Source organism: Poecilia reticulata, linkage group LG12 (assembly GCF_000633615.1).
Source record: "Poecilia reticulata strain Guanapo linkage group LG12, Guppy_female_1.0+MT, whole genome shotgun sequence".
Lineage (NCBI taxonomy): Eukaryota > Metazoa > Chordata > Actinopteri > Cyprinodontiformes > Poeciliidae > Poecilia > Poecilia reticulata.
Genome location: NC_024342.1, coordinates 25,307,575 through 25,325,336, shown reverse-complemented (window position 1 = coordinate 25,325,336; position 17,762 = coordinate 25,307,575). Strand labels below are relative to the sequence as shown.

At 43.0% G+C, this 17,762-nt stretch overlaps 3 protein-coding genes across 9 annotated transcripts in view; 1 reads left to right on the top strand and 2 right to left on the bottom strand.

The window, feature by feature from the left end:
* Nucleotides 1–1,507: 1,507 nt before the first annotated feature.
* Nucleotides 1,508–9,060, bottom strand: pigo (phosphatidylinositol glycan anchor biosynthesis, class O). The gene is made up of 11 exons (XM_008424720.2): nucleotides 8,570–9,060; nucleotides 7,990–8,468; nucleotides 7,300–7,443; nucleotides 6,956–7,079; nucleotides 6,719–6,878; nucleotides 6,157–6,339; nucleotides 4,313–5,891; nucleotides 4,029–4,232; nucleotides 3,643–3,818; nucleotides 3,137–3,207; nucleotides 1,508–3,005 (listed from the first exon to the last, which is right to left on the bottom strand). Exons 2-11 carry the CDS (start codon nucleotides 8,465–8,467, stop codon nucleotides 2,876–2,878), a joined length of 3,249 nt encoding a protein of 1,082 aa, XP_008422942.1. The 5' UTR covers nucleotide 8,468; nucleotides 8,570–9,060; the 3' UTR covers nucleotides 1,508–2,875.
* Nucleotides 9,061–9,748: 688 nt separating this feature from the next.
* On the bottom strand, nucleotides 9,749–14,031 carry stoml2 (stomatin (EPB72)-like 2). Of its 2 annotated transcripts, none has more exons than XM_008424721.2 (10): nucleotides 13,829–14,031; nucleotides 12,777–12,911; nucleotides 12,248–12,347; nucleotides 12,096–12,154; nucleotides 11,929–12,030; nucleotides 11,713–11,847; nucleotides 11,014–11,158; nucleotides 10,862–10,941; nucleotides 10,527–10,655; nucleotides 9,749–10,449 (listed from the first exon to the last, which is right to left on the bottom strand). In XM_008424721.2, exons 1-10 carry the CDS (start codon nucleotides 13,868–13,870, stop codon nucleotides 10,321–10,323), a joined length of 1,056 nt encoding a protein of 351 aa, XP_008422943.1. In that variant the 5' UTR covers nucleotides 13,871–14,031; the 3' UTR covers nucleotides 9,749–10,320. The 2 variants fall into 2 exon arrangements, with proteins under 2 accessions (XP_008422943.1, XP_008422944.1); XM_008424722.2 differs by having other exon boundaries at nucleotides 12,777–12,908.
* Nucleotides 14,032–15,359: 1,328 nt separating this feature from the next.
* Nucleotides 15,360–17,762, top strand: part of unc13bb (unc-13 homolog Bb (C. elegans)) — a 73,440-nt gene continuing 71,037 nt past the window's right edge. For 4 of the 6 annotated variants that reach the window (XR_535103.2, XR_001777130.1, XR_001777131.1 and 1 more), the window contains exon 1: nucleotides 15,376–15,652. Coding sequence is in view for 3 of the 6 variants with exons in the window: in XM_017307753.1 (XP_017163242.1) it covers nucleotides 15,631–15,652 (22 nt within the window). In the remaining 3 variants the exon portion in view is untranslated. Of the gene's footprint in view, nucleotides 15,653–17,762 lie in introns of all 6 variants that reach the window. The other 2 variants (XM_008424724.2, XM_017307754.1) reach the window with 2 other exon arrangements.

Below are 17,762 nucleotides of genomic sequence, written 5' to 3'. Positions count from 1 at the left end.
CCATATATCAATTTGTTTTCTCTAAATTTCTTTTTTGCATTTTTTCTCGTTATTTTCTTCAGTCAGTTTCCTTTTTTCTTTCAAAGAAAAAGGGAAACTGATGAAGTAATAAAAAATACATTTGTAAATAAAAAGGCAAAAGGAGAAAACAGGAAGAGAGAAAATGGACAGAGGAAATACTGATATAAAACATGAGTAATTAAAAAAAACATTAAGAGTAAATCTGTTCAGAAGCAGCTGGTTAGGATTTCCTGCGGTCTTTGAACGCATCAGGGTCTCAGCAGCTCATCAGTGAAAACACATCAGCGTTTATTTACTCCTGTGAAGCMACTCAGCACAAGAAGCGTTAGTGTCCATTACCAAGTTGTTCAGCAATAAKATCTSAGCTGAAATTATGAGTGTCATTCAAAGCTGGCTTTTAGCATAATGGAGTCATCAGAAATTAGCATAAAGGCTAATTTGTTTGATTATGCGTGAATTTGGGGAATTAGTGTCTAAATGATGACGGCTGTGAGRTGCTGGGTGTTGATAATGTGTCCATCATGGCGGCAAATCACCGACATGCTGAGAAAATCTGGTGAGTTTCATCTCTGACATTCATGGTTTATTAAGTCGCTCCTTCCTGTGACCCGGTTCTGGTTCCGAACCAGGAGAAACATCCCAATGGGTCAGAAAGATCACGATCATTTAACCACCGATGGTGAAAAAAATGATAACTTTGTGGATAACAAAGAGATTTCARGTGGACGGCTTGTGAATGACTAAAGCTGAATTTCTTCCGGAGGGACCTTTGTATGGAACTAAATTGGGGCCATAAAATTTGTTAAATGAAAGCGGACAAAAAAAATTGAAACTGAAAAAATACTTTGAAACTCAATAAGGCTTTAAAACTGAGAACAAATTAAAAACTGAAAATAAAGATTTGAAACTGAAACAAAATGTTTTGAAACAGAAAAAAATGTAAATTGAAAGTATTTGAACTTTGGGTCATCTGTCACTTTTAMATATAGTTTCCATGGAAACAATAAGGATATCACAAAATTCTAGAAAGAAAACTTGTTAGACTGCAGAGGAAGTTCAGCAGAGAAATTATGGGATGGTTCAGATTAACTGGAACAAAAAAAAATGCATTTTAAAACTAAAACAAAGGGCCTAGGGAAGATTGATGCTGCCAAAATTACCAATAAATATAGAAATAAATGGTTTGATAAAGTGATTATAGTGCCAAAAATATGCATTAAATTATAAGTTTATTTTCAACAGTATTGATTTAACATTACACAAACTATATTCCTAACCCTAGCCCTATCCAAAGATTAGAAAAATAATTAAATAACACTGTTAAAGAAAAATTGAAACAGCTTGTTTCRCTATCATTAAATAAGTTCAGAAAGTTTTTTTTACATTTTTGGTGCTATAACTGGCACATTAATTTATTTCTAYATTTCCAATTTTGGTAAGATCAGCCCTCCGTAGAGGCAACATGTAAAAAACACTGAAGCCAACACAAGATGTAGAAAAGTTTTATTAGTTTTTACAGTATGCAAAATCATCACCTGTTAACCAGATAGTCATCTCAAACACAATCARTTTTATAAATAAAAATGTCCCATCATCTCACAGCCAATCAGAAACATCCCCTGTAGTGATGTCATCAACCTGAGCTTGAACCSGATCAACAGGAATAAACCAACTGAATGATTCCTGCAACCCAAATTACATTAGAACCAAGAAAAAGGCAAAAAATAATTATTAATTTACAAACATTCAGGTTAGACTGGCTGGTTATTTGTTCTGAAAAAATACTAAATATAATAAAAAACTCAATAAGAAATCCCTTCAGCAGACGGTAAAAATGTGTTTTAATGGCTGGAGGTTTAACTCGGTCAGTCCAGGCTCCAGGTTCACATCCTGGGAGGAACGAACGCACCAAATAAAAGTTCTGGCGCAAAATAAATCATTTAATGTTCATTTTATGTCTAAATGTCAAATACATACAAAGTAGGAATAAGTTTGGTTCTCCTCTTTGTAGGCTYTTGTGTTTTATTTAAAAGCACAACAGCTTTATTGTGCTTTTAATAAAACTGTTGAGCTTTATTAAAGGCACAAACATAAATACCTGAACATTTATGTTCGGATATTTACGTTGAATTTTTAGAGAAAATCCACCATTAATTTTTACGTCTGCACGCCTATATGGAGGACTGATTGTGCCATAATTGAAAATATGCAAATAAAGTAATTAAAGTGCCAAATATTGTAAAACAAGAAGGGAAAAAAATACAAAGAGGAAATATTAGAGGACCTAGGTAAAATAAACATTTGAAAAAATACAGGAGATGAAAAAATAATGCAAAAAAARGAAACCCTTTGGAAGTAAACTTTAAAATTAATAATAGCAATGATTGATGGCACATTCTAATTAAATAAGTTTGGACAATTTTTATTTTTTGGAAACAATATTAGACAATTTAATKACCTTATGAAACCAATTTCATTGTATGTATTTCCAGTTTTGACATGATCAGTCTTCCATAAGGCTGAATGTGGAAGTTGAATGATCAAATCCATGATTAAAAGTTGAAAGTAATGACATTCCTCTCTGTGCTGAATGTGATCCTGTGACCAGAACTGAGTGAGTCCAGAGTTGGCACCATGACTTTTGAAGCAGTTTTCCTTCCGTAGTTTCAGCCAAAACAGAACAAACATTCATAAATGGCTCCAGCTGAAGCTGGGAGGATTTCACCCTCAGTGAGGCAGCTTGGAGGAAAAGCCCAACGATCTGGTCCTGAAGTCACTTTTCCACAGACGTGTTTGTGCAGAAATCCATCAGTTTTGGATGTTTTTGTGCAACATGGCGGCGGCGGCGGCGTTGCTACCTGGAGGCGTCTGGGATGAGTTTCTTAAACCAGTGACCCACGGCGACGTCGACCCTGAGCACCAAGGWGACTCCGATCAGCAGGAAGCAGCAGCTCACCACGAASCCAGACGCCTCAAACAGCAGCCTGGGAAGCAAAACAGACTTTAGAGGCAAATTACGTCCTAATGAGGCAGATTTTAGCTCCATACATGTTAAAACCATGAAAAACTTTAAGATCAACAGGTTTTCAGGCAGAAAACACATCCAGATACTTACTTGGGTGCAAAAACCTTCCACACCATCAGGTGTCTCCTGAGAATAGCAGCAGCACAGACTGAAGAAAACACCTGAGAAAMAAAACAGAAACAAGTTAAAACAAAACAGCACAGAAAGAAATACGGAAGATAATTAGTGCCACTGAAAAAATGGAAAAAAAGAACTTTGACTTAAATYATGCAATCGCAGAAAATTAAAGTCAGAATTACAAGAAAAGTCAAAATTCTGAAAATTCAGATTAAATTGAATATTCTGAGATTATAGTTAGAATATTGGGGGGGAAAAAAATAAGAATTCTGAGAAAAAGTCAAAATTTGGATTAAAAAAACCAGGTCTGAGTTTAACGTTAAAATTGAGAAAAAAAAATCTGAATTTTTAGAAMGTCAAAATTTTGACATTAAAATTCAAAATTCAGAAGGAAAAAATAAAAATCCCAAAATTCTACAGAAAAAGAGCCAAAAGTCAGATTTGTTCTTTTCCCAGCCTGCTGGTTTCCTCTGACTGACCTGAGCTCCCAGAATAAAGACGTATCGCGCTGACAGCTGCAGCAGCGCGGCGCTGAACTGATGCGGTTTCTCTCTCAGGCGCATTTCCATCACGGCGTCTTCGCCTTCCTCGCCRTGACCTTTCACCCCCCTGACCTCCCGCACCAGAGGCCAGAACAGCAGCAGAGGGCAGCCCACTGGTGACCAGAACATCACAGGTCAACTCTTTTAATGCCACAAGGAGTCAGATATTTAGATCAAACAGTTTCCATTGTTAAACCGTAACATATGAAAATTTGTTGTTTTTTACTTTGTTCTTATTTTTTCTTGGCGTTTAACATAAAAMCAACTAAAACACATTAAATTTGTACATCTGATGTAGAAAACGTGTAAAATCGTCTCTTAACCTGCGAACAGGATGTGTGAGGCGAACGTGTTGAGAGTGACCAGGCAGGCGGGCAGGAAGGTGCCGCTGTGTCCATCTGGAAACCCCACAAAGGCGGCGCCCCACTGGATGGACGGGAAGGTGGGCAGGTGACCAGTGGAGTGGAAGAACTGGGAGGCGGCCAGCGACCAGAGAACCACTGGAGTCCAGGCGACGCCGAAAACGCCTGGATGGGAGAACAGATGACCGTCACCATGCAGGGAAACCAGAGCTGCCTGGWGATGGTCAGAGTTYCAGGAACATCACCTGTGCTGGCTGCAGGCGACCCGCCCAGGTTGGCGGCGGCGGCGTGGATGTGCAGCAGCGCCGCCGCCTCCAGCAGCAGCAGCAGGAAGGCCAGCGCCAGGCCCTCCGGGTGCAGCAGCAGCAGCCCGACTCCCAGCAGGCCGCAGTGCAGCAGCAGCGGGGCGGAGTACACCGTGCCCAGGCCGTACGCCTCCACGGCGGGCCGCCCGTCCTCCTCGCCGCCGCCCAGCTCCCCGTCCTCCAGCGAGCGCCGCATGCGCTGGTAGATCTGCGGGATCAGGTGGCGCAGCTCGGCCTGCGGGCTGATGGCGGTGCTCGCTCGGTAGCGCGCCGGCAGGGCGGGGCTTCTGGCCGAGGCGGCGGCCCGCGTCTTCAGGAACACGGTGAGCGGGTCGGCCCAGATCAGGGCGAGGCCGAGGCCCAGCAGCGCGAAGGCGGCTCTGGGCAGGGCGAGCTGCGCCACGCGGATCAGCTCCGCCAGCTTCCTGAAGCCGCCCTGCGGCGCGGCGCCGACGGCCCAATGCAGGCCGGCGCAGACGCACAGCAGCGGCAGGACCCAGCGCGCCGCGAACGCCGTCCCGCCCGACGAGTTCAGGTTGCCGTGGTGACACAGCCAGAGCCGCAGCAGGAAGGCGCAGACGCCCAGAGAGGCGACGGACAGGATGTAGTAGAGGTTCTTCAGCTGGCTGTCCTGCAGGCGGGACAGCGGCGAGAGGAACGGCGACGGCGAGCAGCCGCCCTGCTCCTCCCTGCAGCCGTGGAACCACAGCGAGACGCAGGCGCACAGCACCAGCACGCCCAGGCAGCCAATCAGAGAGCTGCTCTCCTTCCTCACGGCGGCCGGGGTCAGCGCCGGCGAGGGCAGCAGCCCCGCCGGCTTCAGCGGGTCAGAGGTCAGAGGGACGAGATGTCCGTCCCAGTTGAGGCGCAGGGGRACGTAGAGCGCCAGAGASAGCAGCAGGAAGGTCACGACCCGGCCTTCGTAGATGACGTAGCTGTCGGAGAGCAGCGAGGCGCAGCGGAGGAGCGGCACGGCGAGGGACGGCGCCAGCAGGCAGCGCGCCGACAGCCTCCACGTTTTGGCTCCGTTCTTTAAAACGACCTGCCGGTTCAGTCGCCACGCCCTCCACAGGAAGAGCGCCTCCGAGGCGAAGGCGCCCGCCGCCAGACACCACGCCGCCTCCACGTAACCGCGGGCAACCAGCTGAGCAGCGGCGACAGCGACCCCGACGGTTATCGCCGCGGCAACCGGACCCTTCAGTCCCGCATGCTTCTCCTCYGTCAGCACGGCGGAGAGCTCCGACATCACCAAACACGCCAAGCAGGCGAACGTGAGGACGGCCAGGCCGGCCGCCATCTTGGCCGGGTTGAATCTGGCCCACGTGGCTCGACAGGTGTCCCTGACGGAGGTCAGGTAGGCCTGCAGCGAGGAGGCCAGGTGAGGCGGCGGCGGCCGCCCGGCGCCGACCGAGCCGAGGTAATCAGAGGAGAGGAGGGAGAAGGAGGCGGTCAGCTCAGAGAGACGCTCTGGAGGGATGTCAGTGGACAGAGACGAGTAGGTGTCCAGGAACCGGTGGACCTGCAGGAGGACGAGAGAGAGAGAGACGGAGGAGACAGAGAGAGAGAGAGAGAGAGAGAGAGAGTGTTGATTTTATGTATAAAAGGAAGTGGATTATTTATTTATCTGCATTTTTTAAATAATGTATAATAATGCTTAAATGCTTAAAATGCATTAAAGGATTTAAATTTAAGTATTTAACTGCTTAAACATGTTAAAAAAGTTTAAGCAGTTAAATGAAAAATCTGCAGAATGTGACAGTTTCTCATTGGTTCATCACCAGCACCTGTTTGGTGTTGATCCACAGCGCCTCCAGCTGGCCGAGTCGCCTCCCTGCGCCCTGCGTTGGCTCATGCGGGGGGAACAGGGGCAGCAGGATCTGACCCACGCTGCTGAACGGGATCGGGACGCCCAGTAACAGGGCCAGAGTGGGAACCAGGTCAGTCTGTGGGACGACGTCCGGCTCATCCTGTGGAAAAAGGAAACATTWCTCATCTTTCTGAGATTTACAGCTCGGCTCTACGGAAGACCTATCCTGACAAAATTAGACATAATAATGAATGTGTCAAATATTAAAATAAAAAKAAGTTTCAACTTATTTGAATATACGGTGTGACATAAATTAGCATTTATAATTTCCTTTATTATTTAATAGATTTGTCATATTCTATTTTTTGTTTCATTTTTTATATAAAATATTATTATTTCAGGTTTTGTTTAACCATGCATTGATTTATGTTCTCCTGTAGTTTTTCCTTGTTGAACACTTTTCTCATATAAGATAAAAACACATTAATCTGTAAAKATGTTCTATATCAGCCTAAAATCTCAAACCGGATTATTTTTACCTGAGTCGGCGGTCCAGGAAAGATGGCGGACGGGCTGTAGAGGAAGAGCGCAGCGTCCGTCTCCTTCTGGCTCTCCCCTCCGTGGTCTCCGGTGTCGGTCATGCCGTGGTCGCCCATCACCACCAGCAGGGTGTCGTCCTGCAGACGCTCCATCACCGACCTGGAAGGAAAACCAAATATGGTCAAAACCCTGCAGCTTCACCTACGTTAGTGTCCGTCTGCGTTCCTCTGACCAACCTGATGACGCCGTCCATCTGGGTGAGCTTGTCGGCCATGGCCGGGTGGTCGGGTCCGAACCGGTGCCCACAGTGATCCACTCCCAGGAAATGGGCCAGCAGAACGTCCCAGTCGTCCCCCATCACTGCAGAAACCAGCATGGAGAGTAAAGCAGCAGGCAGGAAGATGAAGTTGGCTTCTGATTGAGCTAAAGTCAAAAGTATCCGTCCAAGAAATCCCTCAAGTAAGAGTTAAAAAGTACAGCGTAGCACAAATACTCCTAAAAGTAAATCTTTTCAACGTTAGTTTTATGGAACTGATAYAAGTGAAGAGTTAAAATGGCCGCTGTGGGTGTTCATACATACTGGTGGAGTAGAGATGCTGCAGGATGCYGTTGTCCACGGTGTCCAGGTCTTTGACGTTAAAGGACGGGAACGGCAGAGAGCGGTAGAACTTTTTAGGGAAAAGGTTTTCCCAGGTGTCGTCGCCCATAAACACGACACGTTTACCTGAAATAAACACTAAATAATTAATAACGTTACAGCAGAATGTTGGGATAAACTGAGAGAGGAGAAGGTAAACATGTTCTATTAAAACTACAGAGCTCAGTTAGCTAGGAGGAAAGAAAAGAGGAAAAAATACAAAAACAGAAATAAAGAAAAAAACAGAAATAAACAAAAAGGAAAAATGGAAAAAAGACTAAAACAAAAGAGAAAAATAAAGAGAGGGACAAAAAAGATAAAAGTAGAGAACATAGAAAGGAGGAAAAAGAAAACAGACAGAAAGGAATGAACAAATAAAGAAAAAAACAGAAACAAATAATGACAGAAATGAAGAACTAAAGAAAAACGCAGATGAAAAAGGAGAATAAATAAAGAATAAGGGCAGAAACACGAACATAAAAGACAAACAAGAAAGAAAGAAACRTGTTGCATTGACATGTGTCCCTCTTCTGCTGAATACTAGAAACCCCTCAGCATGATGCTGCCGCCACCATGTCTTACAGTCAACCATGTCGATCCATCCATCCAAGACACATGACGTCACCAACTCACCCATCTGCCCCAGCTGGTGGATAAGGTTGTCCTCCAAGATGGCGCTGGAGGCAAAGTTATTGCCAACGTCCACAAAGGTCGGCAGGGAGCCCGTGGTGAAGCCCTTGATCCTCTGCATGGTGGTGGTGGGAGGGTCGGCTCTGAACGGGTACAGCCGGCTCTGCGCGGGCCTGGCCGACACCGTCTCCTCCAGCACGGGCAGCTTGTTCTCGTAAGGTCGCGGCGCCGTCTTGGTGGGGTCAAACCGGGCGAAGTCGATCTTCAGGGCGTCGATGATGAGGACGACGACCCTGCGGAACCGGGGGGGACCCCGGCAGAAGTCCGCCGACTCCGCTCCGGGCTGCAGGACGTCCCCGCAGGCGCTGGTCCGGTTCACCTCCAGCCTCACCAGCAGGAAGCCGCCCACGAAGAGGTAGATGCCCACGAAGTAGGCCGCGCACAGCCACAGGAGCAGGGAGAGAACCGTGAGCCCCTTCATCCTGAAGCGGAACCAACAGAGGAATTCAGCGAGTTCAGGTAGAAACCGGCTAACATCACCGGCTAGCTGCGGCTGATCCGTCCCGTTTCAGTCACGACTGACCTTGTATCGGCTGGGATTTCACCTCTCTGCGGCTGGGGGCGGCCGAGAAGCTGTGTGTGTGTGTAAACACCACAGAGGTCCAGGTGTTTCAGGTAACCACGGAGCAGACAGGAGCCTCCCTCACCTTCATTGGGACGGATACATTCACATTCCAGGCAGGTGGACCCGGCGGAAGTTGACGGCGGACTGGTTTTACTGTTACCAACCGCCGAGATGTGTCCTTCTAGCCCCGCACTGAGACTGTCAGGAGAATTCAACTCTTAAGTTATTGTAGATAAATTAAGGTTATAGTAGATAAATAACAACGAAACACAACAGCTGCCCAATTTAAGGAGTATAATACTTCTTAGAATTTAAATGTTGATTTTCTTTAAATGCAGGTCTGAAATAGTTCGTCAGGCCTGTGAGACAAAGTTCCGGGTTTAATGATTGAGGATAGCAGGATGTAGAGATGTGTCACTCTGTCAACATTTCGCCAAAAATTCAATGAGATGAATAAAGATTCAAATAAAATTGAGTGGGAAACTGATGCAAATTAATCACATTTTATAAGTAATTATACGATTAAGTATTTTTTTGTATAATAATTAATTAAATTTAGCCAATCAAGTTGTTTAAATTACCTCATAAAGTTTGATTTCATAGGGTAACATATTTATTTACAAAGAGGCAGGTACTCAAAAATTAAACTCAAGAAAAATTAGCACTACTGTAGCATATTTTAAATGTTTATTAATAACAATATGTTAAAGCCATTCAAAAAACGACTCAAGTAGGAGTGAAAACATATCTGGTATAAAGACTAAAATATTGAGTCTTTATACTGGTCATGACATCTGATTTAATATTTAATATGAATTTACGAGTTAATTATATTAGAAACATAATAACACAGCTGTTAGCTAAATATTCATCAAACTAAATGTTGAGCTCGCTAACTAAACATGCAGTTGGGAGCTAAATGGAGTTATGATTTAGATCATCGTTAGTACAAAATAGAATCTTTTTCTTTCAACATTTTGCATGTTTAGTTTATCCATCCATCCATTTTCTTACTCTTGTCCCTCAGTGGGGTCAGGAGGTTCTGGGCGAGAGGCCGGGTCACCTGGACAGGTGGTCAGTCTGGTGCAGATGTTTAGTTTAATAGTGAGCTAATAAAAATAAAAAAAACACAAGAAATGTATTTTTTACTTTTATTTTTGAACTAAGTGCATGTCGTGGCCCTCAACAACTTTCAGCTTGATGGCAAAGTTTCCAATCTTCAAACTGGGAAAGACTAGAGAGCATGTCATTCAGAGAAGGCAGGTTCACGTTGATCTCCAGAACTTTCACATCAGACCAGCAGAATTGTTCATCTTCCCTCTATAGAGTCATGACGACGACGACGACAAGGTAAAAAATCTGTTACTGCAATAAAGCATTAAATGTATTCACAGGTTTTTTATGCATCTTTATTAAGGTGGTCAATAATTGTGTTCGGCGCTTATAAAGGAAAACAAATGTCTGAAAACATGAGTATTTCTGCATTTACATTTGAGACAACATTTGTGTCCTGGAGGCTGAAGCCGGTTGAACAAACAGTCTGTGAGGATCGACTAACTGGAGATCTGATCCGGAGGTCCGGCGGAAACCAGACCACTGGGTTCGGTTTTCCTCCCAGTCCGGTCGGGTCGGAGGGAACTGTTCGGTCAGCAGAGCCGCCTCCACTGGATCCGCTTCATCACTTCCTGGGTCAAACATCCCGATTTCCTTCACTGAGTCCTCTGCTCCTCTGCTGACGCCAAACCGTCAGGAAGCTCCGCCTTCTCCTCCTCCGCCGCCGCCGATGATGATGATCCTGCAGGAGTCGTCTTCGCCAGCTGGCTGTAGATGGTCATCGCCTGAACACGGCAAAAAAAAAACGAGTCGGTAACCGTTAGCAACCAGACGGATGCTGCAGGCGGCGGTGGATACGGACCTGAGTGACCATCCCGGTGACGTCCCCGGTGTTGGACGGCAGCAGGACGGTGTTGGTCTGCTTGGCCAGGTTGGAGAAGGCCAAGACGTACTGCTCAGCCACGGTGAGGGAGGCCGCCGCGTTGCCGTTCTGAGAAAACAAAATGGAAGATGCTTCACTACAGCGGCGTTCACACACCTCAACCACACGGCGGTCAGGTTTTCAGACTTCATCACACTGATAAAAAGACTTTATTTCCACTTCATTTGTTAATATTCTGAGAAAATTTAAAGACTAAAATAAAATTTCTAAAGTCAAAATTCTGAGAAGTGACAGGAAGAAACACTTTGACTCACTTGCTCTGTTAGCGCGTCAGACAGCAGACGGATAGCTTTAGCTTTAGCCTCAGCTTTGGCCAACACGGCCTGAGCTTCACCTGCAGGAAACCAACACCAGCTTGAGATAACAGGAAGGTTTCATCCAGTAAACAGACGGTGGCCAAACCCACCAGCTGCCTTGTTGATCTGCTCCGCCTTCTCGCCCTCTGAGGCCAGAATCTGAGCTTGTTTCCGACCCTCAGCCACGTTGATGGCCGACTCCCTCGTCCCTTCAGACTCCAGAACCGTGGCTCTCTTCTTACGCTCAGCCTCCACCTTCACAAAGTTAATCACATCAACTGGTGTTTCTGGTAAAGCTGTAAGATTTCACAGGACAACTGGGAAATGCAAACTTTACACCCCAAAAAATCTCATCTGTGCCACATATATTCATATTAGGACAAAAGTAGACAAAAAAAGGAGTTAATTTCAACTACAAAACTTTTCTGAAAACATTTTTTGACTTTTCAAACTCAAAACATTCAAAGTTTTTTATAGAAAATTTCTGAACGTAATCATAAAAGTAAAAAAAAAAAAAGAAATTCTGGAATCTGGGGTTGCTAGGTAACGGGCGGAACTGTGCTGTGGGGTTGCTAAGTAACGGGTGGAANGGAACTGTGCTGTGGGGTTGCTAGGTAACGGGCGGAACTGTGCTGTGGGGTTGCTAGGTAACGGTGCAGTGCCAGTTGAATGTGACTTAACATTCGGTGGGTTTCTGAAACGACTCATTTCCCAGATAAATCATGAACTTGTTGCCAGTGTTTTCAGAAACAGAATCTCAAATGGAAGAATAAAAACATCCACAGTGTGACCCGGTCCACGACTCCCACCTGCATCTGCATGGACTCTTTGACCCGCGGCGGGACGCTGATGTCTTTGATTTCGTAGCGCAGGCAGCGGATCCCCCACTCGTCTGACGCCTGGTTGATGGAGTGGACGATGTTGGAGTTCAGCGACTCTCGCTCCTTTGGGATCAAACGGACGGTGATTAAAACCCTCCACAGGTTAAAACTCCCGGAGGGACGAGAGACACTGCTGGGATTTACCCGGAAAACCTTGTCCAGGGTCAGCTTCCCCAGCTCGGAGCGCATGGTGGTCTGGGCGAGCTGCGTGACGGCGTACTCCGGGTCCTCCACGCCGTAGCTGGCCTGAAAGCAGCGCGCCGTCACTTTAAGATCACGTTAAAATGGCCGCTAACGGCCTGCAGCCGTACCTTAAACGGGTCCAGGATCCGCAGGTAGAGCACACCGTCGATCTGCAGCGTGACGTTATCTAGGAGGGTTAGAAATGTGGCTGGATGCTTTTATTTTGAAATGATGGGAGCGTAAACTTGGTTGGAAGCTTTTATTTTGAAGTGATGCTCACCCAGAGAGACGGCGGATTGCTCCGGGACGTCGATCACGATCTCCTTCAGGCTCTGGACGTAGCGCACTCTGTCCAGCACCGGGATGAGGAAGTTCAGACCCTGCAGGGAAAAACAGAGAGAGAGGAGGTAAAGCACATGATGGAGGTCACAGGTCAAAGGTCACGATCTGTGGAGATTCACAGAGACATGGTAAACGATTCAGTCAGAAAACTAAAAATTATTCTGATAGTTTCTGGTTAAACTTTTCAGAATCAATCTTCATCTAAGTTTATTTTAAATGAACAACAGATTCACAGAGAGAGAGAGAGAGAGAGAGAGAGAGAGAGAGAGAGAGAAGGCAACAGGAAGAGAAGAAGGAATGAAGGAAGAAGAAAAGAACAGATGAAGAGATGGATAGAAGGAAAGAAGGAAAAAAGCTGGAATATTATTCCAAATTCATCCAGACCCGTAAAATGAATAAAATCTAATCTGGGTGGGAACCCTCAGGGTCCAGTTGGGAGCGTTTCCATGGTTACGGGCGGTTCTTACGGGCTCCAGGATGCGGTGGTACCGGCCCATCCTCTCCACCACCCAGGCCTCCTGCTGGGGAACGAACAGAACCACCGTGTTCATGGGCAGACTGGAGGCCCAGCGCTGCTGGACCGGACCGAACCGCTGGCTCTGCTGCGCGCGCGCAAACACACACACACACACACACACACACACACACACACACACACACACACACACACACACACACGTAGTGTTACATTAATCTATGACTCACATCACCTGATTTGAGTAAATTACAGCAGATTACTGGAATTAATCTCCAGTCGGTCTGTCAACAAAATTGGTCATTTTTTTCTGCAAACGGTCGTGTAATCTTAAATTTTCTTTTTCCGTTTCAATTCTTCTCTCTTTCTTGTTGTTTTCTTGTTGTTCTCGTTTCTTTTTGTTCCTTCCCACACTTTGCCATTGCTTCATTCCTAAAGGCATTTTGTGAACATTACAAACAGAAATAAATAAATCATACACGTCTGATGCAAAGCATTATTTAGCAGCATGATCTACTCCAGTAATCTGCTAAATTATGAATCCATATTAAAGGAAATAATATGAAATCCTATCAGATACGAGCTGCTTCACGGAGCAGCGCCATGTTTTCAGGTTGTTTTAGCAAAGAAATGCGTGTAAACTTCATATTTGAGGCAAGTCGTCTCTATTAGGAAAATGCTAATTATTATGGTGACCCTAATTGACCCCAGATATTAATATCTGGTCTCTGTATGGACGCTCCTGCGTTACAGGTAAGAAAATTACGTCAAACAATTTGGACAAACAGGTAAACTTCTAAAAAAAAAAAAAAAAAAGCAACACAACAAAACAATTTTCAAATGTATTAGTGGTAAATAAAATAAAAAAACGCTTGTAATAAAATCAATTTTCTACTCTAAAATTAAATAATGTTTTTATGTTTACACTAGCTTGTTCCAGACCCGCAGGTGTAGAGTAACATTTGGTTTAATTTTAACTGACGTCTACACGCTGAATGACGTCTGGTGGCACGAGCTAACAAGCCGAAGAGAACCGACACTGACCTGCAAAATGGCGCCGCCTCTCCGACACAGCGTCCGTAGCATTCTGCTTATTTATGAAATTTAGTTCTTAGTTGTTACTTTGATAGCTCCAGTTTTACAAACCGGTCTGTAAACGAGCTCACGGCTCATGTGAATGACCCTCTTCTAGGAGGAAATGAAAGTTACATCAGTGGTGGAGTACTGAAAAGGTCCGTCTACGCTGGAAACAGAAGCCGGGCAAAAGTAGTTCCGCTTTGATAAATAATGGAGCAGGTTTTATATTGTTCAAACAAAGTATTTTAGTATTTCTTTTTTGCTAGTTTTCAATTTTAGATTTATGTATAAAGAAAACATCTGCTAAAATGTATATATTTTTTATTTTCTTTTAAATATATAGAACAAAATCAAGTAATAAAATAACAGTACCTCTAAAACGCAAATTGTCTTATTCTTGTTGCAAAAATATGGAAATAAAAATATTATTGCTATTTCCCTGTGTGTTGCAGTATGCACTATTATGTATTCATAATTTTACACTGATTAAAAATGTGTTTTTCTCATTTTGGTTTAGTATAAATGTAATGATAGAATAGTCTCACTAGATGGTGCTGTTTGTTAATTGTTCATTAATACTTATTTCAATAAGCCCCCCGTTTTCCTTCCCTGTCTGCTACTAAATCAAACTTAATGTTTAATGTTTTAGAGCAGTTTGGGATTCAAACATCATTTATTTATTTTATCTAAACGCCCCAATTACAAGATATATTTTAAATAGATTTTATATTATTTCTCTAGATGTTTGTGTTTATGTTTTCTTGAGATCAGGACTCTGTGATGGTCATTCAGAAACGTCCTTATTTTTCTTTTAGCCACGTTTTAAACATTTAGCAGACAAATTTGACTGATGTCTTGAGATCTCGCTTCAGTATTTCCACATAATGTGATGGAATCCATGTTGTGAAGCGCACCAGCCCTTCTTCCTGCAGCAAACAGTCCCGCATCATGATGCTGCCACTACTGGACTTCACAGTAAGGGGATGATATTCATCTTTTCTCCTGGTGTAACAGGCAACTTTCTAACAACAGTCAACTTGATATGTTTTTCTTTTTCTGCCTCTTGTCAGATTTATTATTTCCCATTTATTTCTCCATTTAGCTCATTTCAGATTCCAAAAGTTTGTTTTATAGTATTTTATAAAATGTGAACTCTTCAATTACACTCTGATGTTTAGTAAATAATATAACTGTGTCAATTCTAACTGACCTACAACAAGAAAGATTAATTTTGAGTTCATGTTTAACATTAAACTAACTATGACAAAAATATATAAATAATGTATATAAATCTCTTGTATAACTGGACCAAATGCAAATTAATAAAAGAAATAATAATAATAATTTGGGTTATTTCATCGTTAGGTCAGGAAAGCGTCACCTGTTCCCTCCTCCCTCACTCTCTTCACCGATTGGTGAAAAGTCTAAACACGCCCCGCCCTCCAGCCGCAGCGCTCCCTCTGATTGGTCCGCTGTGACGCCAGTAACAGGTGTCCTCTCCTCCTCCTTTCAGGCGCTTTGTCGGGCTTTTCCATCCGAGTGGAAAGCTGGGATGAGAGTTTTAATAATGGCGTGGACACAGCGGGGAGCAGCTGCTCTTCACTCCCGGTCCGGCGCCGGCCACAAACCTGCGAGCGTCGAAAAACGGATTTTACTGGCGCTTTGAGAGCATTTTTACGGATTTTATTATGTTACCTCACTGAAAGTAAATCTCCGCTGAGCTTCAAACTGTGAAAGTACCTGCTGCTCGTCGCTGGAAGCGCTTTGTCATGTCGTTACTGTGTGTCAGAGGTACGTCTTGGCTTTTTACATCCACTTTAAGTGAGTTTCGTGTAACTGACGGTGGAAAATCTTCGTCCCTCAGTAGTAACTTCAAAATTAACTGTATGAGGCACAAAAAGTGCTACAGTCCTATAAATCTATTATTTGTTTAATACATATTTGTTTTAGTAAGTGCAATACACAAATAATATTGTATCTTAAAGTATTTAAGAATCAATTTGTATTTCCTCTGAAGTATGGCATGCCAAAACTGCCTTAGTTTCACAAATAATAACTGCCACAAATGTATTGAATCACAATCAAATAAAAAAGCAGAAATTAAGAATAAAAATTAGATTTCATGACTATCAGATGACGTAATCTTAGTAGTTATTTTATATGTATTATGATGAAATATGGAGTGGCAAAAGTGCCTCAAYTTAACAAAGATAATAYTTAAGTCAAAATTAAGAATAAGAATTTGATTTCATGACATTATAAAGTTGTGTAATTTTAAAAGTTATTTTTACATGTACTGCGATATTTTTATGGAGATCCAAAATTGCCTCAATTTAACTAAACATGATATTTAGGTAATACAGTAGTTTAAATATSCCCCACATGTATTCAATTGCAATCAAGTATTTAAAAGTGAAAATGAAGAATAAACCTTGGGTTTCATTACATTCTAAAATCATTTATAATTTCAGTAGTTATTTATTTGCTTTAACAAAATATTTGTGATTGCTACAATATACCAAATTAAGAAATAATGAAGTARTAGTTTGAGATTAATGGGAAATAAATACATTTGATAAAAATTGTATAAATGAACTAGCATCTGATTGGTTAATCTRCCCATCAAGTTGACTTTGATCAATTATAATTACATGAGTTGTGTTGGTTTTGATGGGTAAAGCCTAATTTGTTTAAATATTTTTTTATTGCAGTTAAAATGTAATTATTATAGATTTTATGATTTTTTTGTATATTTGTTGCCAAATTTAAGTAATAATAAAGAAAAACAAATGTAAAAAAAACCCCATTTATCTAATTATGGTACGTTTAGACCTCCAWAGTAACAGTTAATCATTACATCCTCCTAATATCTGATTGTTGAACATCGTCTAACGCAAAAATTATGACGTTATTAATTTAATATGAAAATACACATCGCATTTAATAAACTATTATGCTAGTTTCTAAAAAAATAGTATTTTAGGTTGAATTTAAATGACCAAATTGTTCCAGTTTTGCTGTTTAAGTTTTTGTGATCAGTAAAACTCAAATCGTTTGTGAAAATAATTAAGACATGGTGCCTCTGAAGAGACTGTTGACCCAGTTCTAACTTATCGGAGCAGCAGCTGCTTGAAGCTTAATTACAATTTTATTGTTTGTTTACACTGAGATACGACAAAACATATGAGAGGAAACACTAGGAGATTAAAATGGGAAGGCAGGATCCTGGTCGGCCATCTTTACATCAGTAATCTCATGTCATTTCTAATTCTGCGAAACGGTTTGACCCGGTGATGCTAACGGAGCAGGAGTGAAGAAGCTGCAAGCCCAAAACAAACAACTGGACCTGAGAAAACCTGCTGACTGGACAAAAACCCAAGACAACCCTTTAATGGTTCCAGTCGGTACGGAGACGGACTCGGCTGTTCTGTTAGGATGAACTAATAAACGGAGACATTTCTGATGGATTTGGGCTCAATGGTTCCRGTTAGCAGGAGAACAGAGTCAAACACTCAGCAGGAGTTTGGTTGGTAGTTTATGGTTGTTTAACGTCTTTATGTGATTAGAGAACGACTGTAGTTTAATTATAGAGGTAACAGCAAATGGATCCATCCATCCATCATCCATCCATCCAACTGTCATTCATTCATTCATCCATCATCCATCCATCCAACTGTCATCCATCCATCCATCCATCTGTCATCCATCCATCCATCCATCCATCCATCCATCCATGACATCCAACTGTCATCCATCCATCCATCCATCCATCCATCCATCCATCCATCTGTCATCCATCTGTCATCCATCCATCCATCTGTCATCCATCTGTCATCCATCCATCCATCTGTCATCCATCCAACTGTCATCCATCCATCTGTCATCCATCCATCCATCCATC

Coding starts and splice junctions, on each gene's coding strand:
- stoml2 (XM_008424721.2), bottom strand. CDS start 13,870: ATGCTACGGACGCTGTGTCGGAGAGGCGGCGCCATTTTGCAG. Junction 11,159..11,712: donor AAGAGTCCATGCAGATGCAG/GTGGGAGTCGTG, acceptor AACTTTGTGAAG/GTGGAGGCTGAGCGTAAGAA. Junction 10,942..11,013: donor GCAGATCAACAAGGCAGCTG/GTGGGTTTGGCC, acceptor GGTTTCCTGCAG/GTGAAGCTCAGGCCGTGTTG.